The 16,562-nt window shown below is 43.2% G+C and overlaps 2 protein-coding genes across 4 annotated transcripts in view; one reads left to right on the forward strand and one right to left on the reverse strand.

The window, feature by feature from the left end:
* The window catches only part of cltca (clathrin, heavy chain a (Hc)), a 35,936-nt gene extending 25,898 nt beyond the window's left edge, over nt 1–10,038 (forward strand). Inside the window, exons 16-31 of one of the 2 annotated variants that reach the window (XM_087847022.1) lie at nt 17–159; nt 1,538–1,772; nt 1,876–1,998; nt 2,081–2,226; nt 3,276–3,459; nt 3,550–3,742; nt 3,937–4,094; nt 4,183–4,455; nt 4,588–4,905; nt 6,060–6,191; nt 6,291–6,401; nt 6,484–6,654; nt 6,741–6,962; nt 7,142–7,162; nt 8,440–8,515; nt 8,774–10,038. In XM_087847022.1, the coding sequence (XP_087703148.1) occupies nt 17–159; nt 1,538–1,772; nt 1,876–1,998; nt 2,081–2,226; nt 3,276–3,459; nt 3,550–3,742; nt 3,937–4,094; nt 4,183–4,455; nt 4,588–4,905; nt 6,060–6,191; nt 6,291–6,401; nt 6,484–6,654; nt 6,741–6,962; nt 7,142–7,162; nt 8,440–8,515; nt 8,774–8,907 (2,640 nt within the window). In that variant the 3' untranslated portion in view covers nt 8,908–10,038. The remainder of the gene's footprint in view (nt 1–16; nt 160–1,537; nt 1,773–1,875; nt 1,999–2,080; nt 2,227–3,275; nt 3,460–3,549; nt 3,743–3,936; nt 4,095–4,182; nt 4,456–4,587; nt 4,906–6,059; nt 6,192–6,290; nt 6,402–6,483; nt 6,655–6,740; nt 6,963–7,141; nt 7,163–8,439; nt 8,516–8,773) is intronic. The other variant, XM_087847023.1, reaches the window with a different exon arrangement.
* A 1,633-nt stretch (nt 10,039–11,671) lies between these two features.
* ptrh2 (peptidyl-tRNA hydrolase 2) lies at nt 11,672–12,881 on the reverse strand. Of its 2 annotated transcripts, none has more exons than XM_006788684.3 (2): nt 12,832–12,881; nt 11,672–12,487 (listed from the first exon to the last, which is right to left on the reverse strand). In XM_006788684.3, the coding sequence occupies exon 2, from the start codon at nt 12,476–12,478 to the stop codon at nt 11,969–11,971; it is 510 nt and encodes a 169-aa protein (XP_006788747.1). In that variant the 5' UTR covers nt 12,479–12,487; nt 12,832–12,881; the 3' UTR covers nt 11,672–11,968. The 2 variants fall into 2 exon arrangements, with proteins under 2 accessions (XP_006788747.1, XP_006788748.1); XM_006788685.3 differs by having other exon boundaries at nt 12,836–12,878.
* Between the last annotated feature and the right edge of the window lie 3,681 nt (nt 12,882–16,562).

A 16,562-nucleotide genomic window follows, 5' to 3' on the forward strand; every position in this document is an offset into this window, starting at 1 on the left:
TGAAACCTTTGCTTAGGTAAACCCGAGCCGTCTGCCTGTGGTGGTTGGTGGCCTCTTAGATGTGGACTGCTCTGAGGATGTCATCAAGAGTCTGATCCTGGTTGTCAGAGGACAGTTTTCCACGGATGAACTGGTCGCTGAGGTGGAAAAGAGGAACAGGTGCTGCACACATTCAACTTATGTTATTTTCTAAAACATAATTAATTTTTACCTGACACGTATTCTTCAGTGTAATTCAGGGAGCTGTATGGACGTAAACAAGTGAATATCAGGAGGGAAACTGTGATGCAGATGTGTTTACGGCTTCTTTTGGAGCTAACCCTAACCCCCTAACCCTTTTGTCCAAAAACTTTTTTTAATCATTTGAAATAAAAATTTATATATTAGGGGTGCAACGATACACAAAATTCACGGTTCGGTTCGATACTTTGGTGTCACGGTTCGATATTTTTTCGATACAAAAAAAATGTTCATGCTTTTTTAATTTGTCATTTATTAAAATTATAAATATATATTTGAACTCAAACATACAGTTTTTAAATTTAATGTTGCTGAAACAACAAAGTAATAAAAAAATAAATCTATCTGATGGAGAAATCACTCATCTTTGGAAAAGAGAGTTTATTACAGAGAAATGTCTCTTTCCAAAATAAAAGCTCTACTATACGCTTCTTCTGGGCTATATTCTCAGCAGCATATTAAACATATCAGGTCCCCATAAGGAGAATCATGTGCTAACGGCTGTCTAAATGACTCGGGTAAAGTTTGTAGCATGCGTGCTTGTTGTTTTTGTCTGCTTCCACTTGTCTTTGCACGAGGATGATGTCGGAGTAAATGTGCAGTCACATTCGTTGTGTTCCCACTAGTGCTGTCAGCGTTAATCTGAAATGACGTTAACGCCACAACACGGCAAATCTCTGTTAACGAGCTACCGCGGATCGCCCCGTGTGTGGGGCTGGACGGCGTCAAAACGTTAACGAGCTAACTGCGCTAACGAGCTAACTGCGCTAACGCACTAGTTCCCACCCATGTAATTGAGCATTGCTGGCACATCCAACATACTGTTTTACTTTAGTCCATGGCGCTTACCTTCAGGGTCATACGTCACATGAAGACCAAAATAGTTCCAAACGCCAGATCTGAATGAGGGTGGGGGAGGTTCAATTTGCCATGTTGCAACGAGAGCTTAGCTTCTGTCACTGCGCTCAGTGGATCTGCGCTCGACAGTGCAGCCTAGGCGGAGTAGTCGAACGCAGATCCACTGAGCTCTCAACACAGACAGCATCGTCAGAAGAAAAGTTGATAAAATAAATTTATTGCTGTATTGTTCGATACATATGCGTACCGAACCGAAAGCACTGTATCGAACGGTTCAATATCGATACGAGTATCGTTGCACCCCTAATATACATATATATGATTTATATTTGTATAATTGTATTACTCATCATTTACAGCTTACTGAAACTAGATTTGACCCAAGCGTCAAAGCTGTAAACGTAGCCAGGGGTAGTTCTGACATCTGCTGTCCTTACAGGCTGAAGCTGCTCCTGCCCTGGCTCGAGTCTCGTATCCATGAAGGCTGTGAAGAGCCAGCAACCCACAATGCTCTGGCCAAGATCTACATTGACAGCAACAACAACCCTGAACGCTTCCTGAGGGAAAACCCTTACTATGACAGCCGCGTGGTGGGAAAGTACTGTGAGAAGAGAGACCCCCATTTGGCATGTGTAGCTTATGAGAGAGGACAGTGTGACCAGGAGCTGATCAATGTGAGCAAGATGATTTGATGCCACAAGTTTCAGCCTATCCAGTTCTGTTGTTGTGAACTTAACTGCAGCACAAAGCGCTGTAATTCTGTCTTTCTTCCGTCAGGTCTGCAATGAGAACTCCCTCTTCAAAAGCTTGTCTCGCTACCTTGTACGACGCAGAGACCCTGATCTGTGGGCCAGCGTGCTGCTGGAGACCAATCCCTTCAGGCGACCACTTATTGATCAGGTACGCACACAAGTTTTGTGGGTTTTTAATCCCCCTGCCCGCCAGCACTGCTTCTCTAAGCTTTCTTACTTTGTGCTGTCAGGTGGTGCAGACGGCACTGTCAGAAACCCAGGACCCAGAGGAGGTTTCGGTCACAGTCAAGGCTTTCATGACTGCTGACTTGCCCAACGAGCTCATTGAGCTGCTGGAGAAGATTGTGTTGGATAACTCAGTCTTCAGTGAACACAGGTACTTACCAGTGCTGTACTGTTATTTTAAAAGTGCACAGAAATCCTGAGATTAGGGCTGGGCGATATATCGAGTTTTAAAAAAATATCGATATATTTTCATACGAGATATAAGATGTGACAATATCTTTTATATCAATATAGTCTATGTTACGTTATAATTATAGTTGTGGAGCCACAAGTTTGCCTCTCTTTCGTCCACTTTTGTCTCTGCGCAACGTTACTCGGCCTCGCCTCTCCTTCCCTGAACACAACTCCCCCTCCTCCCCCATAGCTTCACCTGCAGGCAGCGACAAGATGGACACGGCAAATCTCCGTTAGCGAGTTGTGGGGCTGGACGGCGTCAACGTGTTAGCGAGCTAACCACGCTAACGAGCTAACCACGCTAACAACATGCAGCCCACAGGGGCTGCACAGCCTAAAATCCCTTCATTTTCTCAAAAGTTGACAGCGCGCCTTATGTATGAATTCTGGTTGTTCTTACTGACCGCGAACCGATTTAATGTGGTACACGGCGCTCAGCAATCTGTCAAAAAAATGTTTTAGTACGACACCGCTTGATGGATTGTCGGAGCATTACGGCTACCGTAGTCTGGAGCCTCGCGGAGTGATACGTACCGTGCTTCAAGGTAATATTACCGTATTGTGTGTGTATAAGGACCATAAAGAGGATTTCAAACTCAAGGCTGTCAGTCACGAACTTGGGAACAGAGCAGCTGGGAAATCTGTCTTTGTTATTATGCTCAGCGTGTGTTAGTTTACATTTTGACTGCACAATTATGAGCTTTTTGTTATGCACAAAAACAACATTGTTTTCTTTTATTTACGGAGCATTATTATTTAATAAATGCTGATCATTTATTTTTGAGTAATTTCTTCATGTAAATTATGCTGTATGTAAATAAAAATGCCTGTGTGACATCTGGGACACAGTGTGACTAAGAACTCTCTTTTTGTTCTTAACTTATGGCTTTAAAAAAATATCGAGATATGAATTTTGGGTCATATCGCCCAGCCCTACCTGAGATCCTCTTTTTCTTTCTCCCACAGAAATCTGCAGAACCTGTTGATCTTGACGGCCATCAAGGCTGACCGTACTCGAGTGATGGAATATATCAGCAGGCTAGATAACTATGACGCCCCTGACATTGCAAACATTGCCATCAGCAATGAGCTCTTTGAGGAGGCCTTTGCCATCTTTAAGAAGTTCGATGTCAACACCTCTGCTGTGCAGGTCTGTTCTTATTTTCTCGACACTTGGACAAATGATCGCATTACCTGAAGAAGGTTTGATAATACTTCCTGTCTGCCTCCTGCCACACAGGTGCTGATAGAGCATATTGGCAACTTGGACCGAGCCTATGAGTTTGCAGAGCGCTGCAATGAGCCCGCTGTGTGGAGCCAGCTGGCCAAGGCTCAGCTGCAGAAGGGCCTCGTTAAGGAAGCCATTGATTCCTACATCAAGGCTGATGACCCCTCTGCATACATGGAGGTGGTGCAGGCTGCTGATACGAGTGGTACGGAGAACGATCTCACTCAATTAAAGTTGTGTGCTAGTGCCACTTTAATCGAAAGCAATTAATCAATCAATTACATCGACTGTTATCGGGTCTTAGATGGCAGCCTGTGCAGTAGCTTTGCTTGTGCAGCAGATATCGAAGGATTACTGTGAAAACAGAGCAACAGCCTCGTTAATGTAAATGTGTTGCAGGTAACTGGGAGGACTTGGTCAAATTCCTGCAGATGGCTCGTAAGAAGGCCCGCGAATCCTACGTGGAGACCGAGCTGATCTTTGCTTTGGCCAAAACCAATCGCCTTGCTGAACTCGAGGAGTTCATCAACGGGCCCAATAATGCTCACATTCAACAGGTTGAGCTCACTCTCACGCAGCTTTGCCTCTGACGAGCCGACGGGTCATCGATGAAATAACGTGTTTATTGTACTTTATTTGTTTCAGGTTGGTGACCGCTGCTATGATGAGAAAATGTATGAGGCCGCTAAACTGTTGTACAACAACGTTTCCAACTTTGGCCGTCTGGCTTCGACCCTGGTGCACCTCGGAGAGTACCAGGCTGCCGTGGATGGCGCCCGTAAGGCCAACAGCACCCGCACCTGGAAAGAGGTGTGCTTCGCCTGTGTGGACGGACAGGAGTTCAGACTGGCGCAGATGTGCGGTCTCCATATCGTCGTGCACGCCGATGAGCTGGAGGAGCTGATTAACTACTACCAAGTAAGAGATCGATGAGAAGCTTTATTGTCCTTAAAATAAATCCAGAAGTTTGATTTTGAGGTGTGCAGCTCTCGTAGTTCAGCCCAAAAACGAGCAAACATTTGACGACCCATCGTTGTTGTTCTCTCTCAGGACCGTGGTTACTTTGAGGAGTTGATTACCATGCTGGAGGCCGCCCTGGGCCTGGAGCGCGCTCACATGGGGATGTTCACAGAGCTGGCCATTCTCTATTCCAAGTTCAAGCCCCAGAAGATGAGGGAGCATCTGGAGCTCTTCTGGTCAAGAGTTAACATCCCAAAGGTCCTGAGAGCAGCGGAGCAGGCTCACCTGTGGGCCGAACTTGTCTTCCTGTATGACAAATACGAGGAGTACGACAACGCCATCATCACCATGATGAACCACCCGACAGATGCCTGGAAGGAGGGCCAGTTCAAAGACATCATCACCAAGGTACCGTTTAATTGGATATCACAATCACGACTTGTTTTTCTTCCCAACAAGGATGCACAACGTGACCGTTTGTCTTACATTAACCCTTTAAAACCGGTCGGAGCAGCACGCTCTGTTTTGCGTAACTATTTTTAAATCCCGGTAGCTCTGCAACCACGTGAGCTAGCGCAATAATGTTTTTTGCATATGAAACCGGAGGAGTTGTACTTACATCTTATGCCATCAGCTTGTCCTCGGTCACAGTTTCCTTCCACATATAACTTTGCAAAAACTGCATAAAAAGCACTTGCAGCAACAAAAACATAATATTCCAGAAACACGCTTTGCCGATCCGATCAGCTGTTTGTAACACTTCCTACGTCCATCAGCACGAACTATTGCATGTCCGCCATGACCTGCCCGAAACCAGAAGTGACGTCATTTTCGCGGAAATGTAGTTTTTTACCATCAGGGCCTCATGAGCCTATACTGGTGTTTTTAAAAGTTATCTTTGACTTTATGACTTTCTGTGTGGTTTCTGGGATGCTTAGGACTCATATTGCTGCTGGAAATAGTTTATTTTGATGCATATGCTGCTTTTTTGCAAATTTGCATTATAATATTTATTTTCGTTTTTCCTGCAGTGTATAAAAATTGGTGTATTTCAAAAATAAAACTATGAAGACACTCAAAATAAATTTCCTGTGGTGGGAAACTATTTTGTGCAACTTTTTTGTATTTACAGTTTTGAGGGATAAGCCTCTTAAATTTCTCTAACTAGAAATATATGTTAAAAAAACAAAAACGATTTTCAATTTTTTTGTAGTTTATTGCACTTTTTTGCAATTTATGTAATTACTATGCACTTAATGCAGACATATTATTAAAATCTGGGCTGTAATGGTTGTATTGATGTATAGCAACTTGAAATGCTCCCAAAAATGGCTCCACAGCATGTAAAAATATAATATAAGCTCTGGCGGACTTGGTTCTATGGTAGGTCTTAAAGGGTAAAGCAGTAAAATCTTGGATGGTCTGGTACGAGTCAAGCTAATTACAATTTTCCAGCAGTCGGCAAAAAACAGAAGACGATACGTTTATCTCCTAATGCAGCGTTTTGTTTTTATTAAACAGATTTAGAAGCATGAAATCATTTCTTTCCTTCTTTGCTGTAGGTGGCCAACGTGGAGCTGTATTACAAAGCCATCCAGTTCTATCTGGAGTTCAAACCATTGTTACTGAACGATTTGCTCATAGTGCTTTCCCCCAGACTGGACCACTCGCGTGCCGTCAACTTCTTCACCAAGGTACATGTTGCTCCATGTCATAATGATTCACATGCATCAGGCTGCTTTCCTCTGTGGGTCAAACTGGGCTGAGCACTGAGCGCACTCGTATGTTAACAGGTGAAACAGCTGCCTCTGGTCAAACCGTACCTACGGTCAGTACAGAACCACAACAACAAATCGGTCAACGAAGCACTTAACAACCTCTTCATCACAGAGGAGGACTATCAGGTGAGTAGCTGTGGATTCAGTTCAATGTTCTGTTATTTCAAAAACACCCACCTCACTCTTTTTTTCTGCGTACTCCTGCCAGGCACTGAGAACATCAATAGATGCCTACGATAACTTTGACAACATCTCGCTGGCCCAGCGCTTGGAGAAGCACGAGCTGATTGAGTTCAGGAGAATCGCTGCCTACCTGTTTAAGGGCAACAACCGCTGGAAACAGAGCGTGGAGCTCTGCAAGAAGGACAAGCTTTATAAGGTGCCCCGTCCGTTTGAGTGCTCGGGTTAAGGTAAGCAGGTGTGCTGCACTGGTCCTGACCCTCTGTGCTGCCTCTCGCTCTGCAGGATGCCATGCAGTATGCTTCAGAATCCAAAGACACAGAGCTGGCAGAGGAGCTGCTGTCCTGGTTCCTGCAGGAGAACAAGAAGGAGTGTTTCGCCGCCTGCCTGTTCACTTGCTACGATCTGCTACGACCTGACGTGGTGCTGGAGACCTCCTGGAGGAACAACATCATGGACTTTTCTATGCCGTACTTCATTCAGGTCATGAGGGAGTACCTCAGCAAGGTGAGTCGGCTCTTCTCGGGTTTCCTGTTAGATGGTCGCTCAAAAGATCACGTTGGCACACGAGGAATCCTCAGTGAAATAAAACTTGCACAATTTTGTCTGATTACTTTGCATCTCCAGCCGCCTCTGCCAGTTTGTTTTAAACGTTCATCTCCTGTGCTGCTCCTCTTCTCTTTCAGGTCGATGCAGTTAAGGAACAGGTGAAAGTTTAAAGCTCTGTGTTTGATCAGCATTCAGTGTAGGAGACTGCAGCCTGGAGTGTGCATGTTTCAGCTGTAATGCTCACTCACTCAGAAACTGATCAGTCGGTCAAACTGGTTTTGTAATTGTTGGGCAACTATTCCTATAGGATGTAATACAAAATGCTTAAACTTGGTATAACCGTAGCATGTAAGTTTTATTATTCAGTATGTTGTTCAGTGGCGTCGACGCAGTGATTTGAAGCGTTCCTGTGAAGTTGGGCGCATCAACAATTATAAAAAATGATATACTGCATATCTAAAGTGCATTTACCTCCAGCTGTGTAACACTGTTGCATCCTGATGCTTGGGACTTGATGCATGTGTGTTAACCAAAAACAAAGTCTTGCTCATACATACCTGCAGGCTGTTGGTTTGCCCGGCTTCATGCACAAGGCTTTGAACGATAGGAAGCACCTGAAGTAACCTGGCTCCGCCTCTAAGCTGCGTCTTACTGCTGCAGCAGCGTGACACATACAGCATGGGACACTCAGCAGCTTTGTCTCACTGCATTTAATTAAAGGGCTGCTGTTTGTTACACTGCATGGACAAACTGAATGTGCACACGGGGTGTGGAAGCAAACTGCTGAGCCTTTATTACTGTTTTAAAAACAACATGCATCCAGCTGCTGCTGCTTTCCCCTTTCACCTTAGAAGTCCATTCTGCATATTGCTGCTAGCAGTTACCTGACTCACTGCTCAAAAAGGTTCCTCCTGCTCTCACCTGTATTCATGTATGTTGCTGGTTGACAGGAACCTCTGTGAGGCAGAAGCAGGCAAACATTGGACCATCATAGCAACCGTAGTCTCAGCATTTATGCCCAAAACAGATGTTAAAACAACAACTGCTGTTTCCGACTGCAGAAGCCGTTACTGATCATTCACACGTTTCGTTAGTTGACTATTAAGAAATAAAGGGCGACTGCTTTTGCTACTAAACGTAACTGAGGATGTCATAAATGGTTGTATTTTTAAAATCGTGCAAAATATGGCGCTTTATTAACGTTTTTATTGCAGTTGGAAGTTCTCAGTTGCCTCTGTGGGGTCATGTGATCCCACATTGACACGTATCGTTGAGCTCGGCGCTCTGAGGGCTCGCATCTGCTGCAAGAGTCTGTTATTGTTGCTTAGAGATCGTGTGTTGACCCAGAGTTTTTTTTCCTAACCTTGAACCATGTAAGCTTCATTTTTAAGGGTTTCAGCGTTTCGCTAAATGTATTCATGTATTCTGTTTGCAGGTAGATAAACTTGAAACCTCAGAGTCTCTAAGGAAAGAGGAGGAGCAGGCAACAGAGACGCAACCCATCGTCTACGGTAACATCAACGTCCACTTATCGTGATCAGTATCCAGGAACGCTTTGCTTTCTCATCTTTCACTTTGTGCTTCCAGGGTCTTCTGTAGTCACTCAGTTTAATCACCGTGAATTCTTTAAGTCATGAAAGGTCCTGAAAACCTGTCTTTAACTTCTTATTATACGTCTGATGACATAAAAACAAACCAACTTCCAGTCTAAGCTTTTAAATCAGAAAACCAAAACAAATGTGTGAACTGTTTCCTCTGTCGGCTCGCAGGAACCCCCCAGCTGATGCTGACAGCAGGCCCAAGCGTCCCTGTGGCCCCTCAGCAAGCGTATGGCTACGGCTACCAGGCGCCCGCAGGATACGGTCAACCAGCAGCTCAGCCAGGCTTCGGCTACGGCATGTAAAGACCCCGGCTCCTTATCTCCACTTACAGGGTGGAGCTTCCATCCATCCATCCCCAACAGTCCTTCACCACACCATTGCCCTCTCGCTCTGCCTTCAGCAGGGAGAGGAGAACAGCAACAAACTCGTCTTCATCTTTCTCTTGTTTTTTAAACTTTTCTTTACCCCCTTAAACTGCCATGAAGGACTCAGTTTTATTTCTGTTGTCAAACGAAAGGTTTGAATCACAAAGATTTAATTTCCTCACATTCCGTATTGACTACATTAATTTTTCTTATGTTTATTTTATTTGAATGGGAAATGGTTTATGTACAATGGGAGGGTTGGTTTGTGGGAAGAGCTGGTCTTCTCCAAAAGAAAAAGAAAACCACACAAACACACAAAGGTCTGTTGTGAAGCATCTGGTTTGCACTCTGTAGTGAGAAGAAATTAATGTAGAACCTCTTCCTTTTGATGTGCGTGAGCAGCTTCTTCTTTCAGACTGTAAAATGCATTTAATTATTGTATATTCAGACACATGGCCGCTGCTTCCGTCCCCACAATCCTGAAACACTACGTCGTCCCATTAATGCCCCAAACTCAAACTTCAGGGCTGGTTTGATGAAGAAAATCCCAGAAGAGTATTTTACGTACAATTTCCAGGAAAGTTTGGTTCTTTCCAGCAAAGCCTATGCAGAAAACATTTACTTCCAGATGACGCGTCTATGTGCTTTACACACGGCTTTAATGTGGGACGATTCCAGCTTAGGAGGGGCTGCAGACCCGTTTGTGCTCGACTAACACCCCCCCCCCCCCCCCCCTCCCTTTCTGCTGTGGTTTGTTTCTGCAGGAGAGATTTTTCAAACTTTATTCTCCTGTTTGATTAGATCGAATGTTATTAAGTTGAACTCCTCTAAATCAGAAACAATATCACAACACTTGTGGGATTGTGAAGGTTTTTTTTAAGGCTTGTGTGTGTATACAGGAAATCAATCATTAACTCCTTTGAACTTATATTCTTATCTCAATTACCTTAGATTAAAATTGTGCACTTAAGATACTTGATTGTGCATAATCAGGATCATAATGAATGAAACAGCGGTTTTGTTTTCCACTTAAAAAATAAAATAAAGGCTTCTTGTTTGTCAAGAAAAGTGTGACCGTGTCGTGCATGTGCTGCAACAAACTCTCACAGTTCTGATGGGGCTGAGAACAGAGTGACATATATATATTTGTCTCTACTACAACAGTAATCTGACGTCCCAAACTTGATGCAGGTGCAGGACTAAACCTTTGTTGAAGAAGGAACAGAGTCGGCACACGTTACTGGACGACCCTGAATGTTCTTGTTTGTTTTGAGACATTTCGTTTTCTGTGGCTAACAAGCGCTTGTGTGCGTGCTCGGTTTGTACTGCTATAAATGTTCAATATTCCACCCAGCCACGAATATATTGTCATGTTTTGCCTCTAGGGGGTGCTATAGTAAAATAAAGCTCTATACAAGTCATTACAGCTATTATACACTAAAACTGGCACTGCTTAAAAAATACTAAGGGACCGCTTAAATTACAAATCAGCTCCCGATTAATAACATTCAATTTGAATCCTATGCTGTCATCAGATGCACAAATAGCTGTTCCACAGGTTTTAATTGGATTCATGTCAGAGGAGCGCTCTGGCCACAAGGCCGAGCTTTGTCCATACCAGCAGGATCCCACTGCACCATCTAAAGGTCTGGCAGGCGGTCTGAGAGGTACGTGCCTGTAGCCAACAGCAGTCGGGGTACCGCTGGCCAGCAAGTCTGGTCTGTTTGGCCATCCAAGGATAAACCTCTCCAGACCATCAATGACCTTCTGCCATGTTGGATATTATTGCTGCTGGCATAACCGTTCACCATGAAATCTCCAGACTTTGTCTGTTACAGGTGTGAACCTGCAGTCATCTGTAAAGTGGAGGACCTGTTATCAGGTGAACGCCAGATGCACTGGGCCGTGAGGTCATCCCACGCTATGTCAGGATGTCACGCAATGAGTGTGTCCAGCAGTTCAGTCAGAAACGTGCACAAGTAGGCTGCTGAAGGGGATTTTGTGGAGCTCTGCATTTAACTGACCTCGATTTAGTGCGATGATAAAGTGTCGCCTTCATTTTTTACAGTGTAGAAACATTATGATTAAAACAATGATGTGAATGTCTTTTCCCAACCCGGAAAACATGAGGTCAAGCAAAGAGTCGTGGTGCTCAGACGAGATGACTGCACTTACGTTAGACTCCCTAATAATGTGGCAGCAGATGTTACTGTGTTTCATAAAAGTGGGCAGGCAGACGCAAAACGTTATCAGGGCTGGAATTTTAAAATACGTAGTACAACAGTGAAACATTGGTTGTATTTAAACTCGTGGCTCTGATCTGTAGCCTTAAATTCAGTTACATGAATCTATCCAATTGTCTTTATTTATTTGGCACTTTTCTAAACTCACATTTCAAGTGTTTCACACTGAAACGGCTTCACGAAGCAGATTTTAATACGGCAGCGTTACGAACACTAATAGCGTGACATCATCTCCTTTCCAGTCAGTGCATCTTTCTTTACCTTCTAGAGAATTTGACCGGCTCATGATGACTGACGTGTAGACAAAAATAAGCTGGTGATTTGCTGAACTGCTGTTCTGTAAAACCTCCACCTCTGCTGTGTAACTGTGGCTTTTATCAGCAGCACCCCATGAATTAGTTTTCTAGTTACACGTGTAAAAAATCATTTGCGACCACACAAATTTAAAAAACCCCAAAACATTATTTTATAGAAAAAAATAAATGCCATTGAGTGTCAGCACATTTGTGATGTTACATTCATTTAAGCTGCTCTGCTGCTTCAGGGCAACATCACAGTATGAGTGCCTACAAATCAATCTTCTCATTAGCAGTACATAACTTGGACAAAGGTTATTAAATCATCATGTCTGAGCGTCCCGTTGATGTGAAGAACTGCTCTGAGTCACTGAGCTATCACAGTAAAAGTACAAATGTGTCATTACTGAGCTAAGCCCTGTAATAAAACTCCTGGTAGCTCAGCTGAAAGCTGGATCTCTAGTAGAGCTTCAAGTCTCCAGTGACACTGTCGATCAGATCGGCCAGGCCCGGGCCAATGCCCAGCACGGTGCGTGAGCCTGGTGCGATCTGTGTCCTTCCTGCATCCTGGATCAAACTAACGGGAAGTCCCACTTCCTTGGCGCGGCCTAGCAGATCAATCAGGGTGTCCTCGTCAGGCGCCTTCACCACCACTTTGGGCTGGCCGCAGTATTCCCACTGTCTGAGCAGCTCAGGGTTCCTGCGTTGGACCTGCTTGTAAGCCGACACAGCAGCATGGGAACACTGGGCAGCAACTTTCCCTTTGCCCATCTTTAGGTCGTTCCTGACCACCAGAATCATTTTGAACTCGCCTCCTTCTCCCATCACACTTGCTTCTCCAGAGCCATTCCCTTTCAACAGACTTTTGGATGTTGCACCAAAGCGGGCCCCGAGGCGCCAACCAAGAAGGAGCCCACAGCCGAGGCCAGCTGCTACACCCAAGACCAACGGGCCATATGACAAGTCCATACTTTAAACCTGGAAAAATCAGAAACAGGTTAGGGCTACACACACACACACACACACACACACACACACAAACAGGAAATACACTGTAACCGCTCCAGAGGAGGTCTCTGAATAAATAAGTCTTCCCATCTTAACATAAAAAATGTCCATATTCAAATTTCCATTTTGCGCTGTAATTCGGGAACTTTGCTTCAAAGTGGGTTTTTCTGTCTCACTGGTTCACGTGCTGTTCACGTGCTACACTCGCTAACTCCTGGTTACAAACACGTTTGAAAAGCAGGACTTCAGAGTGACACGAACAGACGGCAGAAGAAAGGAGGAAACAGCAGAATCACACCGGTCACATTTCATACCTACTGCTCGGCAAGAAGAAGCGTCTTCTGCCTCACTTCCCGTCGCTTGGTGATGACGTCACACAACAGCTGTTTCGTCTTTGTGAACGATGCTCCGAATTTGCATGAAATGTACCAGCTTTATCCATCGTAATCTCGTTTAAACTATACTCTGTACCTATTCAATCTCTTTGTTATATTTCATTTATTAGTAATTTTTATTAAAAAAATTTATTTTAACTACCGTAACCAAACATTTCCCCAGGTATTTCTTATCTAGTCTGAAGTAAACTTGTGCTGCTTCTTTAATCAATAACCGAAAAAATCACGAAAACCAATTTTAAAAAAAACATACTCCGGCATGTTCTTCAGAAACACATCCGCTGACGTCGTTGAGCCAACAGGAAGCGGTTTCGTTTGCACAGGTTTTTGTTTTTGTTTTGTTTTTTTAATTTATTGAGCAATTGAAAATACAAACGCTCAAAGAGGATAACAGTGACAATAATACAAATGACAGCGAACAGTACAAAAGTACAAGACATATAGAATGAGAGGAATTATGAATAATAGAAAAAAATACAATTTAAAAACAAAACAGAAAAGATTCATATGGCAGGCATTTCAATTTTAAAGGAGAGCAATGAAAAAATAAGATAAGTCAAAATTTAGAATAGCAGGAGACCCTGATAAATATTTTTGGCATATTTGCTCTTAGTCTTTTTAAGCAAAGAAAAAAATAACTTTAAATCATTAATAAAACAAAGAAGGCTTCGAGTTCCTCGATTTAGCACAACGGATATGATTTTTACCCATGATGATGTTAATAATGTCTGAGACACCCAAAGATGATCCATATAAGAAATAATATGACAGTTCAAATGGTTCAAGATTCAAAGATGTGTTTGTAAATGTGTGTAAAAGTGTTTATCGTCATGTGTACAGAAGAAATAGAATTTCTCTGTGCAATGAAATTCTTCCTCTGCTGTCCAAACACAAACGCCAAGTTAGGTTGAAGGAACAAGATAAATAAAGATAAAAATAACGAAAGATAAATAAATAAGTACAAAAATAAGTAAGTGAAGACAAGTGAGGTATACAGATGTCGATGGATGTACAGGAGGAGGAGCTTAATGTGCAAAAATCCAATTTGTTATGTCATCACCAAAAACATTGTGTGATAGTTTGCACAGGTCTTTGATTCAATGACGCCACACAGATGAGGGAGGAAGCACACCATGAAACATACCCAACTGAAGGGTGTGTCACAGATAATACTTTGTAAATATTTGATATTTTATTAAAGACTGAAATCACCAAATGTTCTCATGTGTTCCTCAGAAATAACCAGTGTTGGGGAGTAACGGAATACATGTACCGCCGTTACGTATTTAAAATACAAAATATGAGTAACTGTATTCCGTTACAGTTACCGTTTAAAAAGGTGGTATTTAGAATACAGTTACTTTGTTGAAATAAATGGATTACACGGCGGTACTTCCCTGTTTCATATTGTGGCGGGTCAGGACTGTTTGGGTTTTGTTTGACAGCTACGTTCTGTTGTTCCAGGCAGCGTTACGGTTGCCATGGTTACAGGGTGACGCTCTCTCTCTCTGCGTGTTTCCTGGGTGAGAGAGCGCCTTTTGTTGTTGTTGTGCTAAGCTAACAGGCAGAATGCTACAGGTATAGCTCTAAAGAATGTAGCATCATGGGCAGTGTAGTCCGTGCTGCAGGGAGAATGGACTGCCATACACGTTATGTGTCTGTGAGCGAGGGAGGGAGAAAAAGGAAAAGTACGAGCTGTCATCGAGCAGAAACGGGAGCTGGAAGCATGTAAATATAATAATAACCACTGCAGCCAAGAAGAGAGCCTGACGAGCCCAGCTGTAAGTAAGCTATTAAGACTCGACTGTACACCGTGTTCGTGTTTTCCTCTGAAACAATAAGTTCTGTTGGAGCAGCCTTTCAACGCCTCTCTCTGTCTCTGCTAGCAAAGTTGACCCAGACAACAAAGTAAAGCTAGTTTTCAGCTACAAGCCGACACAGAACCCACCGTATTAGCCAGAGGTCCCTTTACTACGGTTCAGAGCCACGGACCTTCAGTAACAGTAATAAATCACAGCAATAGTACATTCATGTAGTTGTAAACAGCATGATAATATATTAAGTAATCCAAAGTATTCAGAATACGTTACTCTCATTGAGTAACGTAACAGAATACGTTACAGAATACATTTTGGGGCATGTAATCTGTAATCTGTAATGGAATACAATTTAAAAGTAACCTTCCCAACACTGGAAATAACATCTTATTTCAGCTGAGGCAGATATAAATGCTTCAGTCTAAAGCTTTGTTAGTTATTATCCTCGTTAGTTCAAATCAGTGTTGTGAAAGCTAGCATGGAACAAATACATGACAATATAAATATGGAAGAGTTTCCTAACATGGTTTGAATGGTTGAGAGTTAGGATGTTATTAAGGAGAGGGCTCTTCTTCTTTTTATAGTTGCTCCCATTATGGGCCACCATAGTAGATCCTTTGCCTCTATCTCACCCTATCCCTCCAACCGTCTTACCCCCACCCTCTGCATGTCCTCCTCCACCTCATCCATGAGCTTTCTCTGTGGTCTTCCTCTTTCTGCCTGCCTGGCAGCTCCATCTTCAACATCCTTTGCATCAAATAAATTTCCTTCCTGTTGTCGCCAAGTGGAATCCAGTAGTTTTCAGTGTTTGGAGTAACACTCGAGGGTCATCTTATTGTTGGGTTTTTCTGTTTTCTGTGTTCGCCGTATCATCGTAGGGTCTTTACATTACAATATAAATCGCCTGGAGGAAACAGTTTTGTGATGTGGTGCCATATAAATAAAACTGAATTGAATTGAAAATCGAACTGATTAACAAAATGAAAGGAAACAAAAAAATTACAGACAAAGTTACAAAGTATGAAAGTGCCGTTTAAAAATCCTTCAAACATCATGTAATAGAGAAAACTCAGCCGGGGAGCCTCCTCGATCAGGATCTCAGTGCTGCGTTCAGGCTCAGGTTCAACATACTTCTACAAAATAAATAAATGAAACCTTCAAAGTCTAAGTTTTCCAATTATTTACTCTTTTATTTAACTTGAAAGCAACGACACAGCGCTGCACAGAGCCACAGATGAGAGACCCCGTTACTGCTGATGTTAATGCTACTGCACTAGGTGGAGACTCATATGAGTTCAGTTAGTTGTTGACAAACAGGATGGACGCTGTGCTGTACAGTCGGATTCCTGCAGGTCGGAGGCGGAGGAGGAAGCCTCCTAACTTTACTCCTTCTCACACGACCTTGACACAGTTACATCACCAACTAAGCACAAACACATAATACTCAGCAGAGCACAAGGGACCTGTTTTAGTGTGATGTGCGGTTAAGTACCTCATCTTTGTCTTTTCATTTTGTGCCCGAATGTTGTGATGTTGTATCTTATTTGTGGCATCTGTGCAAAGACAAACGCACAAAATCAGCAGCTTGTGGCGACACGTGTTATGGTTGCTCAGGAATGTCTCGTTATGAAATAGTCCCAGGCATGAAATGTTAATTCATTAGTGTTAAAATGTGAGTTTTATTGCAAAACTAAGGACTGTAAAGCCCTCTGTTTCCAAACAGTCATTAAAGTGGACTCACTCAACCACAGGGAAGCACTTCCCAAAGAGTGGACGGTGAGGAAGAGCTCGCGGTGAAGCTGCTTTTAAATATATTTCCCATAAAGATGCTAA

Source organism: Neolamprologus brichardi, chromosome 10 (assembly GCF_056152115.1).
Source record: "Neolamprologus brichardi isolate AB-2024 chromosome 10, ASM5615211v1, whole genome shotgun sequence".
Taxonomy (NCBI): Eukaryota; Metazoa; Chordata; class Actinopteri; order Cichliformes; family Cichlidae; genus Neolamprologus; species Neolamprologus brichardi.

Coding starts and splice junctions, on each gene's coding strand:
- ptrh2 (XM_006788684.3), bottom strand. CDS start 12,478: ATGGACTTGTCATATGGCCCGTTGGTCTTGGGTGTAGCAGCTGGCCTC.